The following is a 21,787-nucleotide window of genomic DNA, read 5'->3' as shown; positions in this document are numbered from 1 at the left end:
CGCCGCACCCAGCGGTCACCTGCTTAACATCACTAACTCTTCGCCCAAGTCCTAGGCACTTGTGCCTGATGTGCCAGTTCCAGGCCGCAGGCTTGCACCGTAGCTATAAAGAGTCCCAGAAAAAAGATCTTGCTAGACAGCGATGAATTCCCCAAACACAGAAAGGAGATACTGCGGATGCTCATCAGCCGAATACCAGTGAGTGTCCCTTGCAGAATGGGATTAGAGACTGCAAACTGCAGGCCCGCCAACAGAGGGTGCTCTGTGGGAAATTACGTGAAAATGTAGAAAAGAGCGCGAGCCAGGAATTTAAAAATCGAGGTCCAAATACTGACTGGGTCACCTATTAGCTACGTAATTTGGGCAGGCAAACAAGCTTTTCTGTTTTTCTTTTCCTTCATAAATAGACTAGGAATATGATTCCTACCTACCTGGCATGGCGGATGTGCCCAGAAAATAAGATAATCTCGTGGACAGGCTTTGAAAACTGCACTTTTACTGAGTAAAACCCTTTGCCTCTCCGGGCCCCCGTTTCCCCATCTGCAAAGTGAGAATGATACTCCCTATGCTGCAAGGCTCTTGCGGGGTAAACTCGAATATTATAAACGCACCATTTATTTGCAGATTGAAACTCTGTGCGTCCGGGGGTGGCGGGTGGGAGAGGGAACGAGCAGGGATGCACGCGAGGCCCGGAGTTGCTGGGGCCTCAGCCTGGCCGCTGCGCACATTTCATCGTTTTGTCGACATTGGTGTAGGTGAAATCTTCCAAAATAAATAAATAAATAAATAAGAAGGGTCTGGGACTTAGCAGAAACAAGCCACAATCTCCAGATTCTACTATTCCTGGGCCACGTGAGGAGCGCCCACCCGTCGGGCGCTGCGTTCCCCAGGGAGTCCCGGCCTTTCGCGCCCAGCCCGCCGTCCTCCTCCGTGGCCAAGGTCAGGCTCTCGCAGGGAAAACGTCTTCAGGGGCTAAACGTCGATTTTAAACGAAATGGAAAACCCCCAACACGAATCAACAGCAGAGGAAAAGCAGACGCCAAACAAGGGCTCAGAACCCCTTCAGGGGCGGCGAGATAGCGCTTCCCCGGGAACAGCGAGGGGCGCGGATGTCCCTCTTCCTAAAACTGCACGCGGAGTACGATCCGAGACCGAGCGGCTGCGAGCGCGCCCGAGTCTGCTCGCGGGCGCCAGGCGCGTGAAGAGCAGCGGCTGCGGCTGCGCCAATGCCGTCAGTCCGCGGGGCCCGATCCCGACCCTAAACTCCACAGAGGAGCTCTGCTCCTAAGGGAAACGGAAGACCTCAGGCCCAGGAACGCAGCCAAGCTAGCGACCTCCCCTCTCTGGCGACCTCACCTCCCCTCCAGCTTCCTTTAAGAAAACCCCGCGCAGGCCCGGCCCCACCCCTCGTCTGCCCCGCCCCGCCCCGCCCCCTCGGGAAGCAAACATGGCCCCCGGCGGGGCGGAAGCGCTTCCGCCCCCAACCAAGATGGCGGCGGGGGCGGGACTAAAAAGGAGTAAGTGGCTCGCCGGGGGCTGACGAGTGCACCATGGCGGCCGCTGCCACCTCACCCGCGCTGAAGCGGCTGGATCTGCGCGACCCTGCGGCTCTTTTCGAGACGCATGGAGCGGAGGAGATCCGCGGGCTGGAGCGTCAGGTTCGGGCCGAGATCGAGCACAAGAAGGAGGAGCTGCGGCAGATGGTGGGCGAACGGTACCGCGACCTGATCGAGGCGGCCGACACCATCGGCCAGATGCGCCGCTGCGCCGTGGGGCTGGTGGACGCCGTGAAAGCCACGGACCAGTACTGCGCCCGCCTCCGCCAGGCCGGCTCGGCCGCACCCCGGCCACCGCGGGCCCCGCAGGTCAGTCCCCGTGTCCCCACCCTGCGGCCCCGCAAGCGGGTCCCGGAGCCCCTGGCCTTGCAGGTCAACCCCGCCCCCCGCCGGTCAGTTCCAGACCCCGCGAGTCCTCACCTTCCTTAGCCAGGAGGAGCTTACCCGCCCCTCACCCTTTAGGCCCCCGTCAGGGGACAATGCCAACCTTCCTTGCACAGATGCGGCTGCTGATCCGTTCTCGAAATGCCATTCAACAGTTTCTTCAGGCGCTTTCCCCCGACTTCCGGGCCTTGATTCCCACGCCTCACTGGGCTCCTTTCAATTTCAGCGGAAAACGCCAGGGGTCTCTGTCTTGACGGTTCAGCTCTCCCCTATATAACATGTCCTAACATTGTTTTTCTCAGATTTCTCCCCTGTGTTGACACCTGCCTTCCAAGTCATTTCTTCCTCTTCCCAACCTTCCACTTATCCCCCCACAAAAGTAACTTCCACAGTCCCAAATAGCTCTTCCACCCTTTGGGAGTTGTTGAGGGTAGTACCAACCGTCAAGCCCTTACCTTTACGTATGTATGTGACTGGGTCTCCCAAAGTGCTGGGATTACAGTCACGAGCCACCACACCCGGCCCTTACCTTTTAATAGCTGAACATTTTCATTTTAAGAATTAAGGCTTTTTTCATTCAGGTTATCCTTATCCCGTGTTCTTACCCGCAAACGCTATTGATTAGATACGATGAGGAAGGATGGGAGGTAAACAAACACCTCCTCATATTGGAACTGCCGCTTGCATTCCTGAAGACTATTTATTTATTTATTTATTTATTTATTTATTTATTTTTGAGACAGTCTCTCTCTGTCGCCCAGGCTGGAGTGCAGTGGTGCGATCTCAGCTCACTGCAACCTCTGCTTTCTGGGTTCAAGCGACTCTCCTGCCTCAGCCACCAGCGTAGCTGGGATTACAGGCACCTGCCACCACGCCTGACTAATTGTTGTATTTTCAGTAGAGACGGGGTTTCACTGTGTTGGCCAGGCTGGTCTCCAACACCTGACCTCATATGATCCACCTGCTTCGGCCTCCCACAGTGCTGGGATTACAGGCGCGAGAGCCACCGCACCCGGCCCCTTAAAGAATATAGACCTAGCAACGAACGAAGTGAAAGGGCATGGAGGGTGAAAAAGGTAAACGGGGAAGTTGTTTTTAACAGCCTGGGAGAACTTACTGGGACATAGAAGAAGAAATTGAAAAGTACAGTCCCAAAATAATTATATTTACCCTAGGAGTTCTGAAGGAAGTCAGTTTAGACTTGGGTCATTCTTAGTAAGGAGGGACCTTAAGGGCATGATGAGATTTGGAATTTAGGTTTCTTAGTCCATTTGTGCTGCTATAACAAAATACCTGAGATTGGGCAATTTATAATACAAGTATATTTTTTGCAGTTCTGGGTCTAAGATCAAGGCACTGGCCTTTGATGTCTGGTGAGGGCCTTCTTGCTGCATCCTCATGTGGGGGAAGGTAGAAGAGCCTAAAAGTTGCCTCCAGCCCTTTTATGAGGCACTAATCCATTTGCTGTGGTTTGGATTTGTGTCCCGCCCACATCTCATGTTGAATTATAATCCCCAGTGTTGGAGGTGGGGCCTGGTAGGAGGTGGTTGGATCATGGGGAGGGATTTCCCTCTTTGGTCCTGTCTCATGATAGAGTTCTCATGAGATCTAGTTGCTTGACAGTGTATGGCACATCCTCCCACCTTCTTCCTGCTCGGGCCACGTAAGACGTGCCTGCTTTCCCTTCTGCCATGATCATAAGTTTCCTTAGGCCTCCCTAGCCGTGCTTCCTGTACAGCCTGTGGAACCGAGGGCCAACTAAACTCCTTTTCTTTATAAATTACCCAGTCTTGGGTTCCTTCCTCCCTCCCTTCCTCCTTTCCTTCCTTCCTTCCTTTGACAGAGTCTCGCTCTGTTGCCCAGGCTGGGGTGCAATTGCGCATTCTCGGCTCAACTGCAGCCTCTGCCTCCCAGGTTCAAGCAATTCTCCTGTCTCAGCTTCCCAAGTAGCTGGGATTACAGGTGTGCACCACTATGCCCAGCTAATTTTTGTATTTTTAGTGGAGACAGGGTTTCACCATGTTGGCCAGGCTGGTCTCAAACTCCTAACCTCAAGTGGTCTGCCCACCTCGGCCTCCCAAAGTGCTGGGATTACAGGCGTGAGCCACCACGCCTGGCCTCAGGTATTTCTTTATAGCAGTGTGAGAATGGACTAATACGCTGTTCATGAGGGGGTTGAGGGAGAGAAAATCCTGAAGTAAGGATAGACTGAGATGAGTAGAGGCCTAAAGACTGAACCAGATGGTGGCTTGGTGCAGTCAGTACCTTCCTTGGTGAAGAGGAACAGTCAGCAAAGAAGACCATGGTGCCCCCCAAAAAACAGAAGAAAAAGTAGGAAGGCTGAACATCAGAAAAGGATGGAGAAAGCTCACATGAGAAGTAGTCCACAGGGCTTCATGCCATCGAAGCATCAAGAGGATCACTGATAACCAGATGGTGAGATGAAAGTTTACCTCTCCATGGGGCTGAGCGGAAATGCATCCGTGTGTAGGAAAAACTATGGGATCTTACAACACTCCTGACTCCGGCAACTCTTCTACACTGGGCTTTGATGACTTGCTGAGTTGCACTGAATCCAGCTTAATAGAAGTTTTGTATCCTTAAATACCCCCAGATTTCTTCCCAAGCCTACAGAACACTGAGATTGTTTTTGTTCGTTCTTCTGGTTTAGTTCTGTGCCTTCCCCTGCAGCCACAGCAGCCATCCCAGGAGAAGTTCTACAGCATGGCTGCCCAGATCAAGCTACTCTTAGAAATTCCTGAGAAGATCTGGAGCTCGATGGAAGCCTCTCAGTATCTCCATGCCACACAGCTCTACCTGCTGTGCTGCCACCTTCACAACCTGCTCCAGCTGGATTCTTCTAGTTCCCGATACAGTCCCGTCCTCTCCCGGTTTCCTATACTCATCCGGCAGGTGGCAGCTGCCAGCCACTTCCGGTAAGTGGATCCAGCGTAAAGAGCTTCTCTGGTGGTGGCCAAGATTCACACTACAGGTTTATGGAGTTTGTCTTCTTTCCTGATGGACCAAAGCTCTTTACCCAAGATGGGAAAAATATCCTGGTGACCTTTGTCATCATTTTTTTAGGTCAACTATTCTGCATGAAAGCAAGATGTTGCTCAAATGCCAAGCCGTGTCTGACCAAGCTGTGGCCGAGGCCCTGTGCTCTATAATGCTCTTAGAAGAGAGTTCTCCTCGCCAAGCCCTCACAGACTTCCTGCTGGCCAGAAAGGCAACTATTCAGAAACTTCTCAACCAGCCACACCATGGTGGGTGTGGCTTCTGGCCAACATTTGGTCCTTAAACATGGGATGGAGAAGGGTGAGCTTCGGGAGACTGAAGCCTCCAGAGCATCCTCTGTCTTTCGCTTTGGGAAAGGTAATCAAAGAGGATGGTTTTTTTCTTTTAGGTGCTGGTATCAAGGCTCAGATTTGCTCATTAGTGGAGTTGCTGGCCACCACTCTGAAGCAAGCTCATGCCCTTTTCTACACTTTGCCAGAAGGACTGCTGCCAGATCCGGCCCTGCCGTGTGGCTTGCTCTTCTCTACTCTGGAGACCATCACAGGCCAGCATCCTGCCGGTGAGCTCTTAGCCAAGCTTTTTAAATTCTGGTTCACTCAACTGATAATTTGCTCAGCATCTACCGTGTGCCAGCCACCATGCTAGGCTCTGGGGATGGAGCGGTGAACTGGACAAATAGAGACCCTTCCTTCATCGAAGCCACAGTTGAGTGGTAGAAGCAGGTGTCAGACTCACAAATATGGGAATATCCATTTAGCGTCAATATTGGTCATTGCTAGAAAGACTAAGTACAAGTTGCCTTGGGAACATTGAATGGAAGGAACTCACCAAGGTCAGAGAAGGCTTCCCTGGAGAAGCCTTTAACCTGAAAGCTGAAGGTTGAGTGGAAGTCACTTAGGTGAAAAGGGCAAGGAACAGGCTTCCAGGCAAAGGGAAGAGGATGTGCAAAGATCCTGAGGCGAGGAGAAACTATAAGACAGCCAGTGAGACTGAGAGGTACTGGGTGAGGGGGAGAGCTGTTTGAGCAGAGACTGGAGGTGGGGCCAGGGGCCGGATAATGCCCAGCCTTGTGAGTGAGGCTAGGGCATTTAGACTTTATCCAAAGAACAATGGAAGCCTCCTGGGACCTTCCAGGCTTGGTGTGGACCCTATGTTTTGTTTTTTGTTTTTTGAGACGGAGTCTCGCTCTGTCACCCGGGCTGGAGTGCAGTGGCCGGATCTCAGCTCACTGCAAGCTCCGCCTCCCGGGTTTATGCCATTCTCCTGCCTCAGCCTCCCGAGTAGCTGGGACTACAGGCGCCCGCCACCTCGCCCGGCTAGTTTTTTTGTATTTTTTAGTAGAGACGGGGTTTCACCATGTTAGCCAGGATGGTCTCGATCTCCTGACCTTGTGATCCGCTCGTCTCGGCCTCCCAAAGTGCTGGGATTACAGGCTTGAGCCACCGCGCCCGGCCTATACTTTTATTTGGTAGCATTTATCTCAACTGAAATGAAATAAATGCCTTTGGCTTTTAGATGGCAATAGATCCCCTTGGGGCTAGAACGGATGCCGAGAGCTCACTTAGGAGGCTGTTGCCACGATCCAGGTGTCAGCCGCTGGAGCTTGGGTTATGAAGGAACAGTAGAGACGAAGCTAATTGCACAGCTCGGACATCTGTGTAGGAGGAGAGGATGTGGTGACAGATTGGCTATAAGGATGTGAGAAGGGAGGTGACCAAGTTAAGTAGAAAAGGAGCTGGTTGGAAGCGGCTGATGACGGGTTCACTTTGCAATGGCCCATTGCTGTGGCTTACATCTATTATCCCAGCACTTTAGAAGCCTAGGTAGTCCAGGAGTTTGAGATCAGCCTGGGCAGCATAGTGAGACCCCATCTCTACAAAAGATAAGCATTTGCTGGGTGTGCTGGCATGCCCTTGTGGTCCCAGCTATTTGGGAGGCTGAGGCAGAAGGATCGTTTGAGCCAGGGAGGTTGAGACTGAAGTGAGCAGTGACTGTGCCACTGCATTGCTGCCTGGGTGACAGAGCGAGAACCTGTCTTAAAAAAAGAGGAAAGAGAGAAAATGTTGCATTGGCGATGCCTGGGGCCTTGGAATGGGACTGTGAAGTGGGCAGGTGCCTGAGAGTCCAGAACAGATCGCTGGGAGGTCTGGTTGGAGACACACTGTTGTGCATCTGCATGTGGCTGTTATTTCAAGCCGTGGGAATGGATGACGTCATCAGTAAGCGATGACAGAGGACTCTGCCTTATGGAACTCCAGAAATCCAAGGTCAAATGGAGGTGTCAGCAAAATTGACAAAGGAGATACAGCCAAAGGTAGAAAGGAAACAGAAGAGTGTGGTGGTGGCCAAGTGGCTGTTTCCAGAGAGAGGTGCTTATTGTCGCCTCATCTTAGCTCACTTTATCTTTCACCTCCACCTCCTTATGCTTCACTTTCCCTCTACGTGCTTACATCTAGTACCTCATCCCACTCAGGAAGGGTGGGTACTGGCTGACTTGTCGTGGCTTTAGAAAGCAGTACAAGGGGCCTTGGGAGGGCCCTGGGTTTCAAACTCCGGAGGGTTCCTTATACTCAGAACACAGTGAATGAGGCCTCCCAGAGTTGCACAGTGCAGGCCTGTCCCCTTCTTGACAGGTCACCTCTGAAGACCTATGAATGACTCAGTTAATCAGAATAAGCAGTCGATTCTTTCCTTCCATCTTTAAGGGAGGTAGGAGGATTGAGAGGAAAGGGAAGCCATTACCTTTTACTTTTTTGACAACTTAAGTTCTACTTTGAAAACCCCCAGAAACAAAACAAAACAAAACAAAACCCAGGACTGCACAGCACTCATTTCTTCTTTCTACTCTTGATCCCTGTTTTTCTTCCTCCTGATCTTTGCCATTCTTCTCAACCAACAGAATGACCAGAGTTGTGGGGTGGCTGCCACACTCCCTGATGGGACCTCACACGTGTCCTGTACTTTCTCTTTCCTTGTATTTCAGAAGTCCAGCTTGACCTTCCACAGGAAAACTTGATGAGTTTTGGAAATTCCTTCTAAGTCCATCTTTTATTTATTTATTTTTTTGGAGATAGGGTCTCGTTTTGTTGTCCAGGCTGGAGTGTAGTGGCACGATCATGGGTCACTGCAGCCTCGACCTCCTGGGCTCAAGTGATCCTCCTACCTCAGCCTCCCAAGTAGCTGCAACTACAGGTGTGCACCATGACGCCTGGCTAATTTTGTTTCCTTTTTGTAGAGGTGAGGTTTCACTGTGTTGCCCAGGCTGGTCTTGAATTCCTGGGCTCAAGCACTCCACCTGCCTCAGCCTCCCAAAGTGCTAGGATTATAGGCATGAGCCACTGTGCCCGACCTAACTCCCTGTTTTAATGTGCACTTCAAAGGGTGGCCTAGATGGCTTCTCACTTGGCCTTCTCTTTAGGAAAGGGCACTGGTGTCCTGCAGGAAGAGATGAAACTCTGCAGCTGGTTTAAACACCTGCCGGCATCCATCGTCGAGTTCCAGCCAACACTCCGAACTCTTGCACATCCCATCAGCCAGGAATACCTGAAAGACACACTGCAGAAATGGATCCACATGTAAGTAGCCAGAAAGAGCTTCCCTGCTGCTGGTAGGAACCACCCATGCAGCCTTGTGCGGGGCATTACGAGGGTCAGCAAGGCATGTGCAGAAAGCCTGTCCTGAATGGCGTGCTGCCCATCAGCCACTTACTCTGTGGCCCATTGCCACCTTTGAGGTCATTCAGCACCCACCAGGGGAGAACCAAGAAGGAGTTTGTCTTTCAAAAGGTTATGTGGGAGTTTTAAATTCTCTTTATGTGAAAGTTCTGCAACTCCTGTTTTTTACTTAATGCATTGGTTTTTTAAGCCATTCCACAGGGTCCAGACTTCCTTATATCCTCGGGGAAGCAAGGGTAGGTCTGGTGCGGGCAACAGACTGCATGCCCCACCCCAGCCAAAAGGCTCTGTGTTGCTACAGATCTCTCAGTCCTGAGACACATAGATATTTATCTACTGGAACTCAGCTAAGAGATTGTCAAATGGGATTCTGAGGTTTTTCTTAATAAAGATGTGAACACCATGCCTCTGATGGAGCCCAAAGAAAATGATTCTGTTGCAGGTGTAACGAAGACATTAAAAATGGGGTCACCAACCTGCTCATGTACGTGAAGAGCATGAAGGGCCTCGCGGGAATCCGGGACGCTATGTGGGAGTTACTCACCAATGAGTCCGCCAATCACAGCTGGGATGTGCTGTGTCGGCGGCTTCTGGAGAAGCCGCTTTTGTTCTGGGAAGATATGATGCAGCAACTGTTCCTTGACCGATTACAGGTGAGCTGGACAGTCACATGGTCTACCTGTTTTATGGCCAATCCTAGTGGTATTTTGACAGTCTTGCGAGACTTCCGTCACTTCCCAAGTATATTCTTTTCCTGCTTAGTAACAGATACAGAGTCTAGAGCTGAAAATACACCAGGCCTCTGTCACTTGGTCGGGAATGGGCCCATGTTCATCAACAATGGCTTTATTCTCTGCCAACACCATGCCATCTTTCTGAAGATAGTGAACCTTCTGAATGCTAGGATAAATTACCATTTGGTACTCTTGTTTTGAAGCGTCCTTAAAGGAACTGTGATTAGAACTCTTCTCTCATTCTCTTTTAGACTCTGACAAAGGAAGGCTTTGACTCTATCTCCAGTAGCTCCAAGGAGCTCCTGGTTTCAGCTTTGCAGGAACTTGAAAGCAGCACCAGCAACTCCCCTTCAAATAAGCACATCCACTTTGAGTACAACATGTCGCTCTTCCTCTGGTCCGAGAGTCCTAATGACCTGCCTTCCGACGCGGCCTGGGTCAGCGTGGCAAACCGGGGTCAGTTTGCCAGTAGCGGCCTCTCCATGAAAGCACAAGCCATTAGCCCTTGTGTACAGAACTTCTGTTCTGCCCTGGATTCTAAGCTGAAGGTTAAACTAGATGACCTCCTGGCTTACCTCCCCTCTGATGACTCGTCACTGCCCAAGGACGTTTCTCCCACACAGGCCAAGAGCTCTGCTTTTGACAGATACGCAGACGCAGGGACTGTGCAGGAGATGCTGCGGACTCAGTCCGTGGCATGCATCAAGCACATCGTGGACTGCATCCGGGCAGAGCTGCAGAGCATTGAAGAAGGTGTGCAAGGGCAACAGGATGCCCTCAACAGTGCTACGCTGCACTCAGTTCTTTTCATGGCCAGACTCTGCCAGTCCCTGGGAGAGCTGTGCCCCCATCTGAAGCAGTGCATCCTAGGAAAATCAGAGAGCTCAGAGAAACCAGCAAGGGAGTTTCGGGCTCTGAGAAAACAGGGAAAGGTGAAAACTCAGGAAATCATTCCTACACAGGCCAAGTGGCAAGAGGTTAAAGAAGTACTCCTCCAGCAGAGCGTGATGGGCTACCGGGTCTGGAGCACTGCAGTTGTGAAAGTGAGTGATGTAACTTCTTCTTACCCCTGTCTTGTCTCACTTTTGTCATATTCCAGTCTTGCCAACCTCAATCAGCTCCTTCAGTAGTAAAGGCAAAACATTTCTTATTTCATCTCTGCCAGAAAGTTCAGTAAAAACTTTTTCATTCATTTTTAGCTTAGATTCTGTAGACAGAAAAGCAGCATTTTTTCCTTGCATCAGATGAGAATGAAAGACTTTCTGCCTGTATTTCCTCTCTTTAACCTAAATATCATATTCCCAGTAGTCTCCACTTGTACCTTAAGAGGTGGTATTTGGGCCAGGCATGGTGGCTCACACCTGTAATCCTAGCACTTTGGGAGGCTGAGATGGGTGGATTGTGTGAACCCAGGAATTCAAGACCAGCCTGGGCAACATGATGAAACCCCCTCTCTACAAAAAGTACAGAAATTATTCTGGTGTGGTAGTGCATGCCTGTAGTCCCAGTTACTTGGGAAGCTGAGGCAGGAGCATTGCCTGAGCCCAGGAGGTCAAGGCTGCAGTGAGCCGTGATTGTGCCACTGCAGTCAACCTGGGAGAAGAGCAAGACCCTGTCTCAAAAAAAAAGAAGTGGTATATGACATTTATAGGGTAGTTAGCAACAAAATTCCCAGGGCTGATATCATTGATAATTAGCCAAAAGAGGACTGATACCATCACTGTTCCTACAACTTCAGCAGCTTGCGCTGTTCTCAGGATTACGCAGACTGTTTTAAAGAAACTCTACAGAGGATCTGAGTGGCTTGTATGGATATTTGCCTTTTATTACCAGGTTTTGATTCATGGATTCACCCAGTCATTACTTCTAGATGATGCTGGCTCAGTCCTGGCCACAGCCACCAGCTGGGATGAGCTAGAAATTCAGGAGGAGGCAGAGTCTGGCAGCAGCGTCACATCCAAGATCCGACTCCCTGCACAGGTGAGCAGGTCCCATCCCAGCAGGCACCATGGGCTGAAAAAGGGAATATAACTGCTCCATGGAAAAGAAGAAAAGATTTTAGAAAATCATTCAACATACAACTTCTGAGGAATAGCTGAAAATAACATCTGTAACTTTCTACTATGGGGGCATAGTAGATGTAGGGCTAAGTAAATGGCAGACTACTGTTCAAGAAGTCAGTTAACCATTCTTTCCTTTTGTAGCATAGGCTCTGTGCTAATTAGAGAACCACTTACTTGCCGTGAAATCAGCAGCATAAAACACAGGCACCTCTGCTAGATCAGCCTCAGACCGCAGAGGGGGTAACAGCAAATTGCACTTAACCAGGGGCCTTGTGTCTGCTCAACAGTCTGCCTGTAAGAAGCGTTGCTGAGAGGGGCCAAAGTCCTGGCAAACAGGCCTTGTAAGATTAAGTGGGTTCACTTTCATGGTGTGTCATTTAATTGGTGCAGTTGGCAATGTGACATTTCTTTGTTCTTTTAGCCATCCTGGTATGTACAGTCCTTCCTGTTTAGTTTATGCCAGGAAGTTAATCGGGTTGGAGGCCACGCCTTGCCAAAGGTGACATTACAGGAGATGCTGAAAAGCTGTATGGTTCAAGTAGTAGCTGCCTATGAGAAACTTTCCGAAGAAAAACAGAGTAAGGTAGGTGTCTGAAAGTTTGCCCATTAAAAACACAAATTAAACGAAACAAAACCTTAGTTTTGTCTTGGGTTTGAGCAATTCACATCAAAGACTCAAACTGTTAAGGATCACCCAGCCCAGGCATCGGGTCCTGTAAAAATGCTCTATCTTAGGAGTGGCACCCAGCGCTGTGAGTTTACTTACACCCATTCTGAAGAGTCGAGCAGATCTTCGCTAAGAAGGCAGCTCAGCACAGATGGAAAGACCAAGACCCAGAACTTTGGGAGGCTGAGGTGGGAGGATGGCTTTAGCTTGGGAGTTCGAGGCTGCAGTGAGCTATGATTGCACCACTGCACTCCAGCCTGGGCGACGAAGCAAGACCCTGTCTCTTAAAAAGACAAAACAAAAAAATCAAAAAAACAATGAAAAGGATCAGAGCTTCAAAATAAAAGACCTGGCTTCTAAACTCAGTGCTGCCACTTGTTCACTGGCGGCTCCAGGCAAATCATTAACCTCTGTTTCCTCAGGACCAAATGTGATCCTGTAGATAAGCTGCTCAGTGGTTTCCTCACTTGTAAAAGGCAGACAGCCCCCCCTCCCCGTCCCAGCCATAGCACACCTACCTCAGGGGTGACTGGGTAGTTAGAGAACGGTTGCCTGCCACACGGTGTGACACACAGAGGTGCTCGCTTACGGGGAGTTCTTGTCTCCCAACCGTTCACACCACTTTCACTGTCTAGGAAGCGTTCTGCCCTTGGTGTATAATCCCATTTCATTTGTAACTTTTTTTTTTTTTTTTCTTTTTTGAGACAAAATCTCACTCTGTCACCCAGGCTGCAATACAGGGGCACCATCTCGGCTCACTGCAACCTCATCCTCCCAGGCTCAGGAGATTCTCCCACCTCAGCCTCCCAAATAGTTGGGACCACAAGGCATGCGCCAGCACACCTAATTTTTGCATTTTTTGTAGAGACAGGTTTTGCGATTTTGCCCAGGCTGGTCTCAAACTCCTGGGTGCAAGCAAATCTCTCGTTTCAGCCTCCCAAAGTGCTGGGACAATGGGCAGGAGCCACCGCGCCTGGCCAGTAACGTTTTTTAAGAAGGAGCATGTCAGGCGCAGTGACTGACACCTGTAATCCCAGTACTTTGGGAGGCCAAGGCAGACAGATCACTTGAGGCCAGTAGTTCGAGACGAGCCTGGCCAACATGGTGAAACCCCATCTCTACTAAAAATACAAAAATTAGCTGGGCGTGGTGGCATACATCTGTAGTTCCAGCTACTCAGGAGGCTGAGGCAGGAGAATCGCTTGAACCTGGGAGGCGGAGGGTGCAATGAGCCCAGATTGTGCCACTGCACTCCAGCCTGGGCAACAGGGCGAGAGTCCATCTCAAAAAAAAAAAAAAGAAAGAAAAGTCCCAAGAAGGAACAAATCCTGATTTTGGAAAGAATTCAGTAAGTCTTCTCTAATGAGCTTCTTCAAAATACTTTTCCTTCATGCAAGGAGCCTTTTTTTTTTCCTTTAGAACAACCATTTACAGCATGAGGCCTTTTTTAAGGGCCATTTCTCTTCCCTGCTGTTAGGTTTTTAATTTTAAGATCAAGTTTCTAACATAACTTGTTTTGTTGTTGTGAGATTAAACTGACCATATGAGTATTAAAACCATCTGCTTCTGAATAGCAAGCTGAAACTCAACCAAAACATGAAGCTGTTTATTACGCTCACATACCAAGTCCTCTCTCTTCATGGGTGGGGACCGGGAATTCATTTGCAGAAAGAAGGTGCATTTCCAGTCACCCAGAACCGGGCGCTGCAGCTGCTTTATGATCTGCGTTACCTCAACATTGTTCTGACAGCCAAGGCTGACGAGGTGAAGAGTGGCCGGAGCAAGCCAGACTCCAGGTGTCGTATCCTCTACTGAGCTATGTCAAGGCAGTCTCTTCCAAAAGCAGATAGTCCCTTTGCTGGGAAGCCACCAGAGTCAGCCTGTTATACAGCACATTCATTGTGTTTGTTTTGAACAGTCAGTGCTCATATTACCAGCAAGTTAAATAATGGCCGCCTGCTGGATAAATGCCATGGTCAAGTGAAATAGGTGGACTGTCCTTCGCCTCTCTTCTGAGTCAGCCTAGCAGCTGCTGAGTATCATTCGAGCACTTAGTGCTCTTCTTATAGACAGAAGAGGGGGAAGGGGTGGGCTTCACTTAGACATGATGTCAGGTTGAAACTCTTGAGGGTGACTTAAGCACTATCATCAGTGACAAATGTACTAAGCCAACAACCACGTAGAATAAAATCCAACTCCAAGATTTCTACAGCAGTAGGATATTATGATGGTTTTTGATCCTAAAAAATGTGGACAGTAATGATCCTAATCCTTTTCTCAGAATTGAGAAAGTGACTGACCACCTGGAAGCCCTCATTGATCCATTTGACCTGGACGTTTTCACACCACACCTTAACAGCAACCTTCATCGCCTGGTGCAGCGAACTTCTGTGAGTCAAATCAAAAACATGCTCAGTGCGAACCAAGTGCCACAGGCTGAAATTACAAAATTAACCTGCTCCAGCACATAATACTCCAGGATGCAGCGTAGGGAGGGGGATAAGACACAAATAGCCGAGTGTAGTTATGAGAGCTGAAAGAGGATTAGATAAAATCTCACACACTGAGGCAACCAAGATTTGGCCCCTTTAGTTATAAATAAGGATTATTACAGTTTTATCCAGGCCCCAGAAACAGGAATAAAAAACGCCCTGCCTCTCAGATTCTGACCTGTGGGCAGTGATAAAAAGTAATCATGAAGCATTAACGCACTCAGAACATTCCCCAAAATGATGCTTAGAAATACGATAGTGATCGGTGACTTTTTTTTTTTTGCCTGCCTTTTACCTGCACAATGAAACCTCTGCATTTTATTGAGCTCCACTTCTTGTCTGCCAGGTTCTTTTTGGATTGGTGACTGGTACAGAGAATCAGCTCGCCCCCCGGAGCAGTACGTTCAACTCCCAAGAACCCCATAACATCCTGCCACTAGCATCCAGTCAGATCAGGTAAAGGCTGCTAAGAGGCTTCTGCTGGGCACTTTGGGAGGCGGAGGTGGGCGGATCACGAGGTCAGGAGATTGAGACCATCCTGGCTAACACAGTGAAACCCCATCTCTACTAAAAATACAAAAAATTAGCCGGACGTGGTGGCGGGCGCCTGTAGTCCCAGCCATTCAGGAGCCTGAGGCAGGAGAATGGCGTGAACCCGGGAGGCGGAGCTTGCAGTGAGCCGAGATCGTGCCACTGCACTCCAGCCTGGGCGACTGAGCGAGTCTCCGTCTCAAAAAAAAATAAATAAAAAAAAAATAAAGAGGCCTCTGCTGGGCCCCAGAACTGCCTGTTTGTGCTACTAAATTCTTTCCTCTTGTTTTGGAGGTTTGGACTTCTCCCACTGAGCATGACAAGCACGCGAAAGGCTAAATCAACCAGAAACGTCGAAACAAAAGCCCAGGTTGGTGCCAAGAGCAAAAGGCTCATCCGCGGATGGGTCCCCACCTCCCACTGAGGCACCCAATCATCAGCGCCCTTTTAAATAACTGATAACTGAATGACACAATGCACTAATGCTGCTTTTAATGGCGGCGCAATAGAGAAGTACAAGGTTTTACTAGCTTGAGCTACTAGAAGGTGTAAGAGATGCCCACTGACACTACCAAGTAGCCTCTTAATAAAAATGTAGAAAATATACAGGACAGGATGGAGATGATCTCTTGAATTTAGTAGGGTGAAAGAGTTAACTGCCAACCCGGCACTATCATTGTACTTGTTTGGAAAAAATCTGTTTTGTTCTGATGATGATGGTTTTATCTTCCCTTTTAGTTGGGTGGGAAATAATAGAAAATTTGTTTCCCCAAAAGTTTGACATTTTCTTGTTAATACACGTTTCGTTTCAGTAGGATGCCAACTGTTAAGCCTGCAGGAGTCCACCTGGGTATTTCTGAATTGTGCTATGTGCACGTGTGTTTGAAAGCTCAGCTTGTCTTCTTACAGCATCGAGTTGTTTGCTTTATTGTTAGACACAGTATTAGCAGTGTATCCTTTCCGTATTCCCTACCATCGAACCCATTAAGATCTAAAATCCTCATCAAGTATCTGGCTTTAAAAGTTGGGAGATGGTAGTTAAAAAAAAAAAAAGCTCTTGCAAAAACCATCCAGTCCCTAAGCATGGGCTATGCTGCAGCCTCTTCCAGAACAGTTTCCACTGCAGTGATCTTTCAGTTCTGCCCACATTATGTTAGCAGGCTGTGGAGAGAGGTGCCTGTGTCTACCCTTTTCCCAGGACAGTCCTCATTTCCAAATTCTAGTTTTGTCACAAAGGCTCATGCTGTTCCCTGTGTCCTCTTCAAATCTGGACCGACAGCAGAGTCTTCTGACTAGAGCCATCGTGCTTCTCAGCTCCGCTGTGTGTGCCGTGTGGACTCTGAGTGGCGTCGTGCGGAGGGCGAGTGGGCAGGAGGGCTCAGGTCAACTCTAAGGCACTTTTCTCTACATCCAATGGCAGGTTGTCCCCCCGGCACACTCCACAGCTGGTGACCCGACAGTTCCTGGCTCCTTGTTCAGACAGCTCGTCAGCGAAGAAGACAACACGTCTGCACCTTCATTATTCAAACTGGGCTGGCTCTCTAGTATGACTAAGTAACATGGCAACACGTCTGTCTCTCCCTAAATAAATACTACCACATTATTTCTTCTAAAGATGCCTCTGCTCATCTGATTCTCAGCCACACCAATCTTTGCAGTTTCACTGATGGAATGTGGCCCCCTAGTTACTGTTGGGGGTTACTTTAAGCATCAGGTTAATCCTTGTCCCATAATTTCACAATACTTGTTGCTTTAGACATCAGTTCAGGTAGCTTACATTTTATTAGCATTCAACAACGCCTTAATTGTTGACACTGCAAGGTGGAATTGTCAGTGAGATCGTATAAGCTGCTGACTGACCAAGTTTGTAGGACAAAAAGTCATTACATATTACTTCACTTGCAGAACTGTGCCATGTTTCCTACTGAAGTCTGAGGTGCAGACTCTGGAGGAATAGTGACACAGAAGTTATCTGGGTATACAGGAATCTAAAAGACGTTCTCCCTGGAAATACAAATATATAACAAAGAGTAGAGACTATTATTAGGGAGGGTGCTTCACTGACAGTCTGAATTGGATCTGATTATTCTCCTGTTACACAGGAGAGAGTACTTTCAATAGAACATCTACATACTGAGAGGTAGTATGGCAGTTAATTTCAGTGCAAGACTGAATCAAGCTTCCTATATTTTGGAAAAAAACTTATGTTTTTTCATGGAAACTAGATACTCTTTACTAGTTTATTGAATAAAAAAAATTGAAGATCCCGCATTTTTAAAAGGCTCTTTACATCAAGTAGAGTTTCTAGTTGACAGATTTGGAAATCAGTCTGAATGGGACATACTATGGATTCAACACACAGAATGAGTTTTCCTCAAACCACTACCTTGACATAGATTTGATGCCCTCCCTCAAAAGAATCCTATAAAAAATTGCTTCAAAGCCCCTTTGAAATTGCAATAGTGCAGCAAAACCACAAGTAAACAACTGCCTGTTAACCTGTTATTTCAAATATAGACTGAAAAGCCAACAGGCATTTTTCGTGTGCAATTTTTCTTTTAAAACAAGTTGTAAGTTGAAATATCAAATCTGCACAGCGCTGTCCCTTCACAGAAGGCAAGAAACTGCCGGCACATCATGTCAGAGGCCGCCCTCGGTGCTGTAGGCTGTGGAAGTGGGCCTCCCTCAGGGTCTGGTTGATGTGGAAGTAGAGGCCTTGGCACAGCGCAGACTGCTCGGGCACGGGCTGAGGCGTGTTAGGGCTGGATCCAGCCATGGTCTGGCTCAAGCTGCCTTCCGGCCCACTGGCCCTGTCCGGGCTGTTGATGCTGCTGCTGCTGCTGCTGCTGCTCCCACCACTGTCACTGCCTGAAGACTGGAAGAAGAAACAGGGTCACAATCAGGCTGTTTTGTTTAAGAGCTTTACTGTGGTTTCATGTACAGTGCTCTATTAAGAGTACCTTTCCAGTTCAGCTTGAGGATGAAGACATACACTGGGCTTTGGAATTTATAAAGTATGCTCTCCTAAGACGCCTCTCCTCACGGCCACCCTGTCAGGCTGAGCAGGATTTACTGTCCCTAATACACAGATCTAGGAGGATGGGTCCAGGTTCAAGCACGGGCCCTAACTCCAAATCCTGTCAACTATATCCTAATTCTTTTTTTTTTTTTTTTTTGAGATGGAGTCTCGCTGTGTCTCCCAGGCTGGAGTGCAGTGGCATGATCTCGGCTCACTGCAAGCTCTGCCTCCCGGGTTCACGCCATTCTCCCGCCTCAGCCTCCCAAGTAGCTGAGACTACAGGCGCCCACCACCACGCCCGGCTAGTTTTATCCTAATTCTTTTGCACATATTCTCTACCTGCTTTTCCCATTCATTCAATTATTTCCAACCAAAGAAGAAAGTTCTCAGCCTCCAAGAGAATGTATCAGTCATTGGGACGGGGTATAAAAAGTGACAAATAAGATGGCTTCTGGGCACAAGTGAGGATAAAAACTAAAAGCTTATGCCAATTTGTGATCATCATGGACACAAAATGGTATTCTGTAACTGCAGGACAGACCCTGAAAGGACTTAATAGACTTCTAGTCAAGTTATCTTATGTTGGCATTATTGCAGTTCATATGTACGTGTGTGTACATGAGCGTGCCTAATTTTTTCTTTCATGTAACTAATATGACTTGGTGTTTTGGTCATCTTGGAGAGGCTACTCAGAGATCCCTGATAAGAGTCACTTTCATTCTGCAGTCCATGTTTTAAAAAAAAAGTCACTTTCAGAAATTTCTGCCTTCCACCACTAGGACTCTCAAAGGGGAGGGTGACATGAAGGACCCATTTCAGAATTACAGTATTTTACAATTTATTTTATCTTTTTTGGAGACAAGGTCTCACTCTGTCACACAGGCTGGAGTGCAGTGGATCAAGCTCACTGTAGCCTCAATCTCCTGGGCTCGAGCAATTGTTCCACCTCAGCCCCCTGAGTAGCTTGTACTACATATGTACGTCGCCATGCCCAGTAAATTTTTTTTTTTTTTTTAGCAGAGACAAGATCTCGCTCAGGCAGCTCAGGCTGCTCTCCAACTCCTGAGTTCAAGCAATCCTCCTGCCTTGGCCTCCCAAAGTGCTGAGATTACAGGCATGAGCCACCATGCCCAGCCTTATTTTACAATTTTACTGTTGCATTTCTAATAAATGACAACCCTGATAACTCAATTGGCAGTACCTTTCTGTATTTACAACTCAATACAATATTGTATTCAGCACATGAGAAAGAATTCTAGTAATGAATATCTAGTATATAATTTTTTTTAACTTAGCCCTTTAATACATCCAAACTTATACTCCCTTAGGCAAAGACATTGGTTCTGAAATAGCTGGTTACAACTAGGTAAAGTCTACACATAAGAAAAAAAAAGACTGGAGGCTGGGTGCAGTGCCTCACACTTGTAATCACAGCACTTAGGGAAGCTGAGGCAGGTGGATTGCTTGAGTGCAGGACTTCGAGACCTGGCCAACATGGCAAAACCCCCATCTCCACGAAAAATACAAAAAGATTGGCTGGGTGCAGTGGCTCATGCCTGAGGTCAGGAGTTTAAGACCAGCCTGGCCAACACGGAGAAACCCCATCTCTATTAAAAATACAAAAATTAGCCGGGCATGGTGGAGGGCACCTGTAATTCCAGCTATGAGGGAGGCCAAGGCAGGAGAATCACTTGAACCTGGGAGGCAGAGGTTGCAGTGAGCCGAGATTGTGCCATTGCACTCCAGCCTGGGCAACAAGAGTGAGACTTTGTCTCAAAAAAAAAAAAAAAAAAAAAGGCCGGGTGCAGTGGCTCATGCTTGTAAACCCAGCACTTTGGGAGGCCGAGGCGGGCAGATCACGAGGTCAGGAGATCGAGGCCATCCTGGCCAACATGGTGAAACCCCGTCTTCACTAAAAATACAAAAATTAGCTGGACATGGTAGTGTGCGCCTGTGGTCCCAGCTACTAGGAAGGCTGAGGCAGGAGAATTGCTTGAACCCGGGAGGCAGAGGTTGCAGTGAGCCGAGATCATGTCACTGCACCCCAGCCTAGCAACAGAGCGAGACTTCATCTCATAAACAATACAAAACACACAAAAATAAGAAAACAAAAAAGTTATCTGGGTGTGGTGGCTCGCGCCTATAGTCCCAACTACTCAGGAAGCTGAGGTGGGAGAATAACTTGAGCCTGGGAGGTCGAGGTGGCAGTGAACCAAGATTGTGCCACTGCACTGCAGCCTAGGCAATCAGAATGAGACTGTCTCAAAAAATATAAACAAAGACTGGAAAGAAAGAATGAAATCACAGTAGTTATGTTAGAACAGAAAGATTATAGCTGCTTGGTTTTTTCTACACTTTAACTTCTTTGCAATGTGGTTATTATTTATTTTTATTATAAAAATGTATAAATTAAATAAAATGCTGTTTACAAATACATATTTTAAAGTGATTTTTAAAATCCTAGTTCTATCCCTTTTTTGACCAAAAATTACATCCAATAATATGCGTATAGATAACTTATCCAAAACAATGAAAACAAGCAATGTTCACAAAGCTGCCATCATTAACAAGACTGAAACCAAGACTTGTGATGGTGCCGAGGCCATTGGAGCTATGGCCACATACCCCATTGCCTATAGGTAGCAGGAGACAACCCCTCTTTCTAGAATAAAAAAAATAAAAAATAAAAACCTCATGAAAGGATAATGGGCTGGGCTGATGAAGTCAGATAGCAGGATTTGCAGCAGCTGCAACTGTATTTACATAGAGGCTTAAGAAGTCAAAGTCAAAAACACAAATTGTATTCTACAAAGGCCTCTCCTAACCTAGCATAACAACATAGAATGGCCACTTGCGCCTTGCGAATCACGAATATTTAACAAACAGGTAACTACACTCAATAAGAAACCCACCACGCAGAACGCTTTGTTTCCTCTTAGTCTGTTTTCTTTACTGTTTCTCAATACAGGTACTGTCTGAAAATCAAGGCAAGAACTACAATCAGTTTCTAGTAAGTCAAGTTTTCATCTCAAATTATATCTATGTCATACTATAATAGCACAAGGGTGATGCTACTCTGAGAAAAGGCAAAAGTTCTTTAAATAGATTAGGGAAGATGTCTGTACATAACTTTTTTTTTTCAGGGTTAGGTAGATTTGCAATTTCTAGTGCATTTAAAAAATCGTGGCCGGGCGCGGTGCTTCATGCCTGTAATGCCAGCATTTTGGGAGGCTGAGGCAGGCAGATCACGAGGTCAAGAGATTGAGACCATCCTGGCCAACATGGTGAAACCCCGTCTCTACTAAAAATACAAAAATTAGCTGGGCGTGGTGGTGCGCGCCTGTAGTCCCAGCTGCTTGGGAGGCTGAGGGAGGAGAATCACTTGAACCCGGGAGGAAGAGGTTGCAGTGAGCCAAGATCATGCCACTGCACTCCAGCCTGGCAACAGAGCAAGACTCTGTCTCAAAAAAAAAAAAAAAAAAAAAAAAAGTTTACTGAGCCTTATTTATAATGGCTAAAAACTGGAATGACCTAAATGTCCAATAAATAATTAGTTTAATTATATTACATCCATTATATACATATATAATGAAATTCTATTCAGCCATTAGCAATGGTCATAGAGATGTACATACTCTAACATCAAAGT

The 21,787-nt window shown here is 47.7% G+C and overlaps 3 protein-coding genes across 7 annotated transcripts in view; 1 reads left to right on the top strand and 2 right to left on the bottom strand.

Annotated features, from left to right (window-relative positions):
* Positions 1-2,604, bottom strand: part of SLC39A11 (solute carrier family 39 member 11) — a 567,426-nt gene extending 564,822 nt beyond the window's left edge. For both annotated transcript variants that reach the window (XM_050765755.1, XM_050765757.1), the window contains exon 1: positions 1,977-2,604. The gene's annotated coding sequence lies outside the window, so the exon portion shown is untranslated. The remainder of the gene's footprint in view (positions 1-1,976) is intronic.
* On the top strand, positions 1,198-16,733 carry COG1 (component of oligomeric golgi complex 1). Its single transcript, XM_050765736.1, has 14 exons — positions 1,198-1,865; positions 4,632-4,876; positions 5,025-5,206; positions 5,347-5,517; positions 8,377-8,533; positions 9,075-9,285; positions 9,618-10,409; positions 11,200-11,346; positions 11,851-12,012; positions 13,765-13,892; positions 14,378-14,486; positions 14,935-15,044; positions 15,414-15,489; positions 16,540-16,733. Exons 1-14 carry the CDS (start codon positions 1,551-1,553, stop codon positions 16,675-16,677), a joined length of 2,943 nt encoding a protein of 980 aa, XP_050621693.1. The 5' UTR covers positions 1,198-1,550; the 3' UTR covers positions 16,678-16,733.
* The window catches only part of FAM104A (family with sequence similarity 104 member A), a 24,719-nt gene continuing 18,526 nt past the window's right edge, over positions 15,595-21,787 (bottom strand). For 2 of the 4 annotated variants that reach the window (XM_050765760.1, XM_050765762.1), the window contains exons 3-4: positions 21,051-21,113; positions 15,595-17,994 (exon numbers count right to left, since the gene is read on the bottom strand). In XM_050765760.1, coding sequence (XP_050621717.1) covers positions 17,755-17,994; positions 21,051-21,113 — 303 coding nt within the window. In that variant the 3' untranslated portion in view covers positions 15,595-17,754. The remainder of the gene's footprint in view (positions 17,995-21,050; positions 21,114-21,787) is intronic. The other 2 variants (XM_050765761.1, XM_050765763.1) reach the window with 2 other exon arrangements.

This window comes from Macaca thibetana, chromosome 16, assembly GCF_024542745.1.
Source record: "Macaca thibetana thibetana isolate TM-01 chromosome 16, ASM2454274v1, whole genome shotgun sequence".
Classification (NCBI taxonomy): domain Eukaryota; kingdom Metazoa; phylum Chordata; class Mammalia; order Primates; family Cercopithecidae; genus Macaca; species Macaca thibetana.
This window is presented reverse-complemented; position numbering and strand designations above follow the sequence as displayed.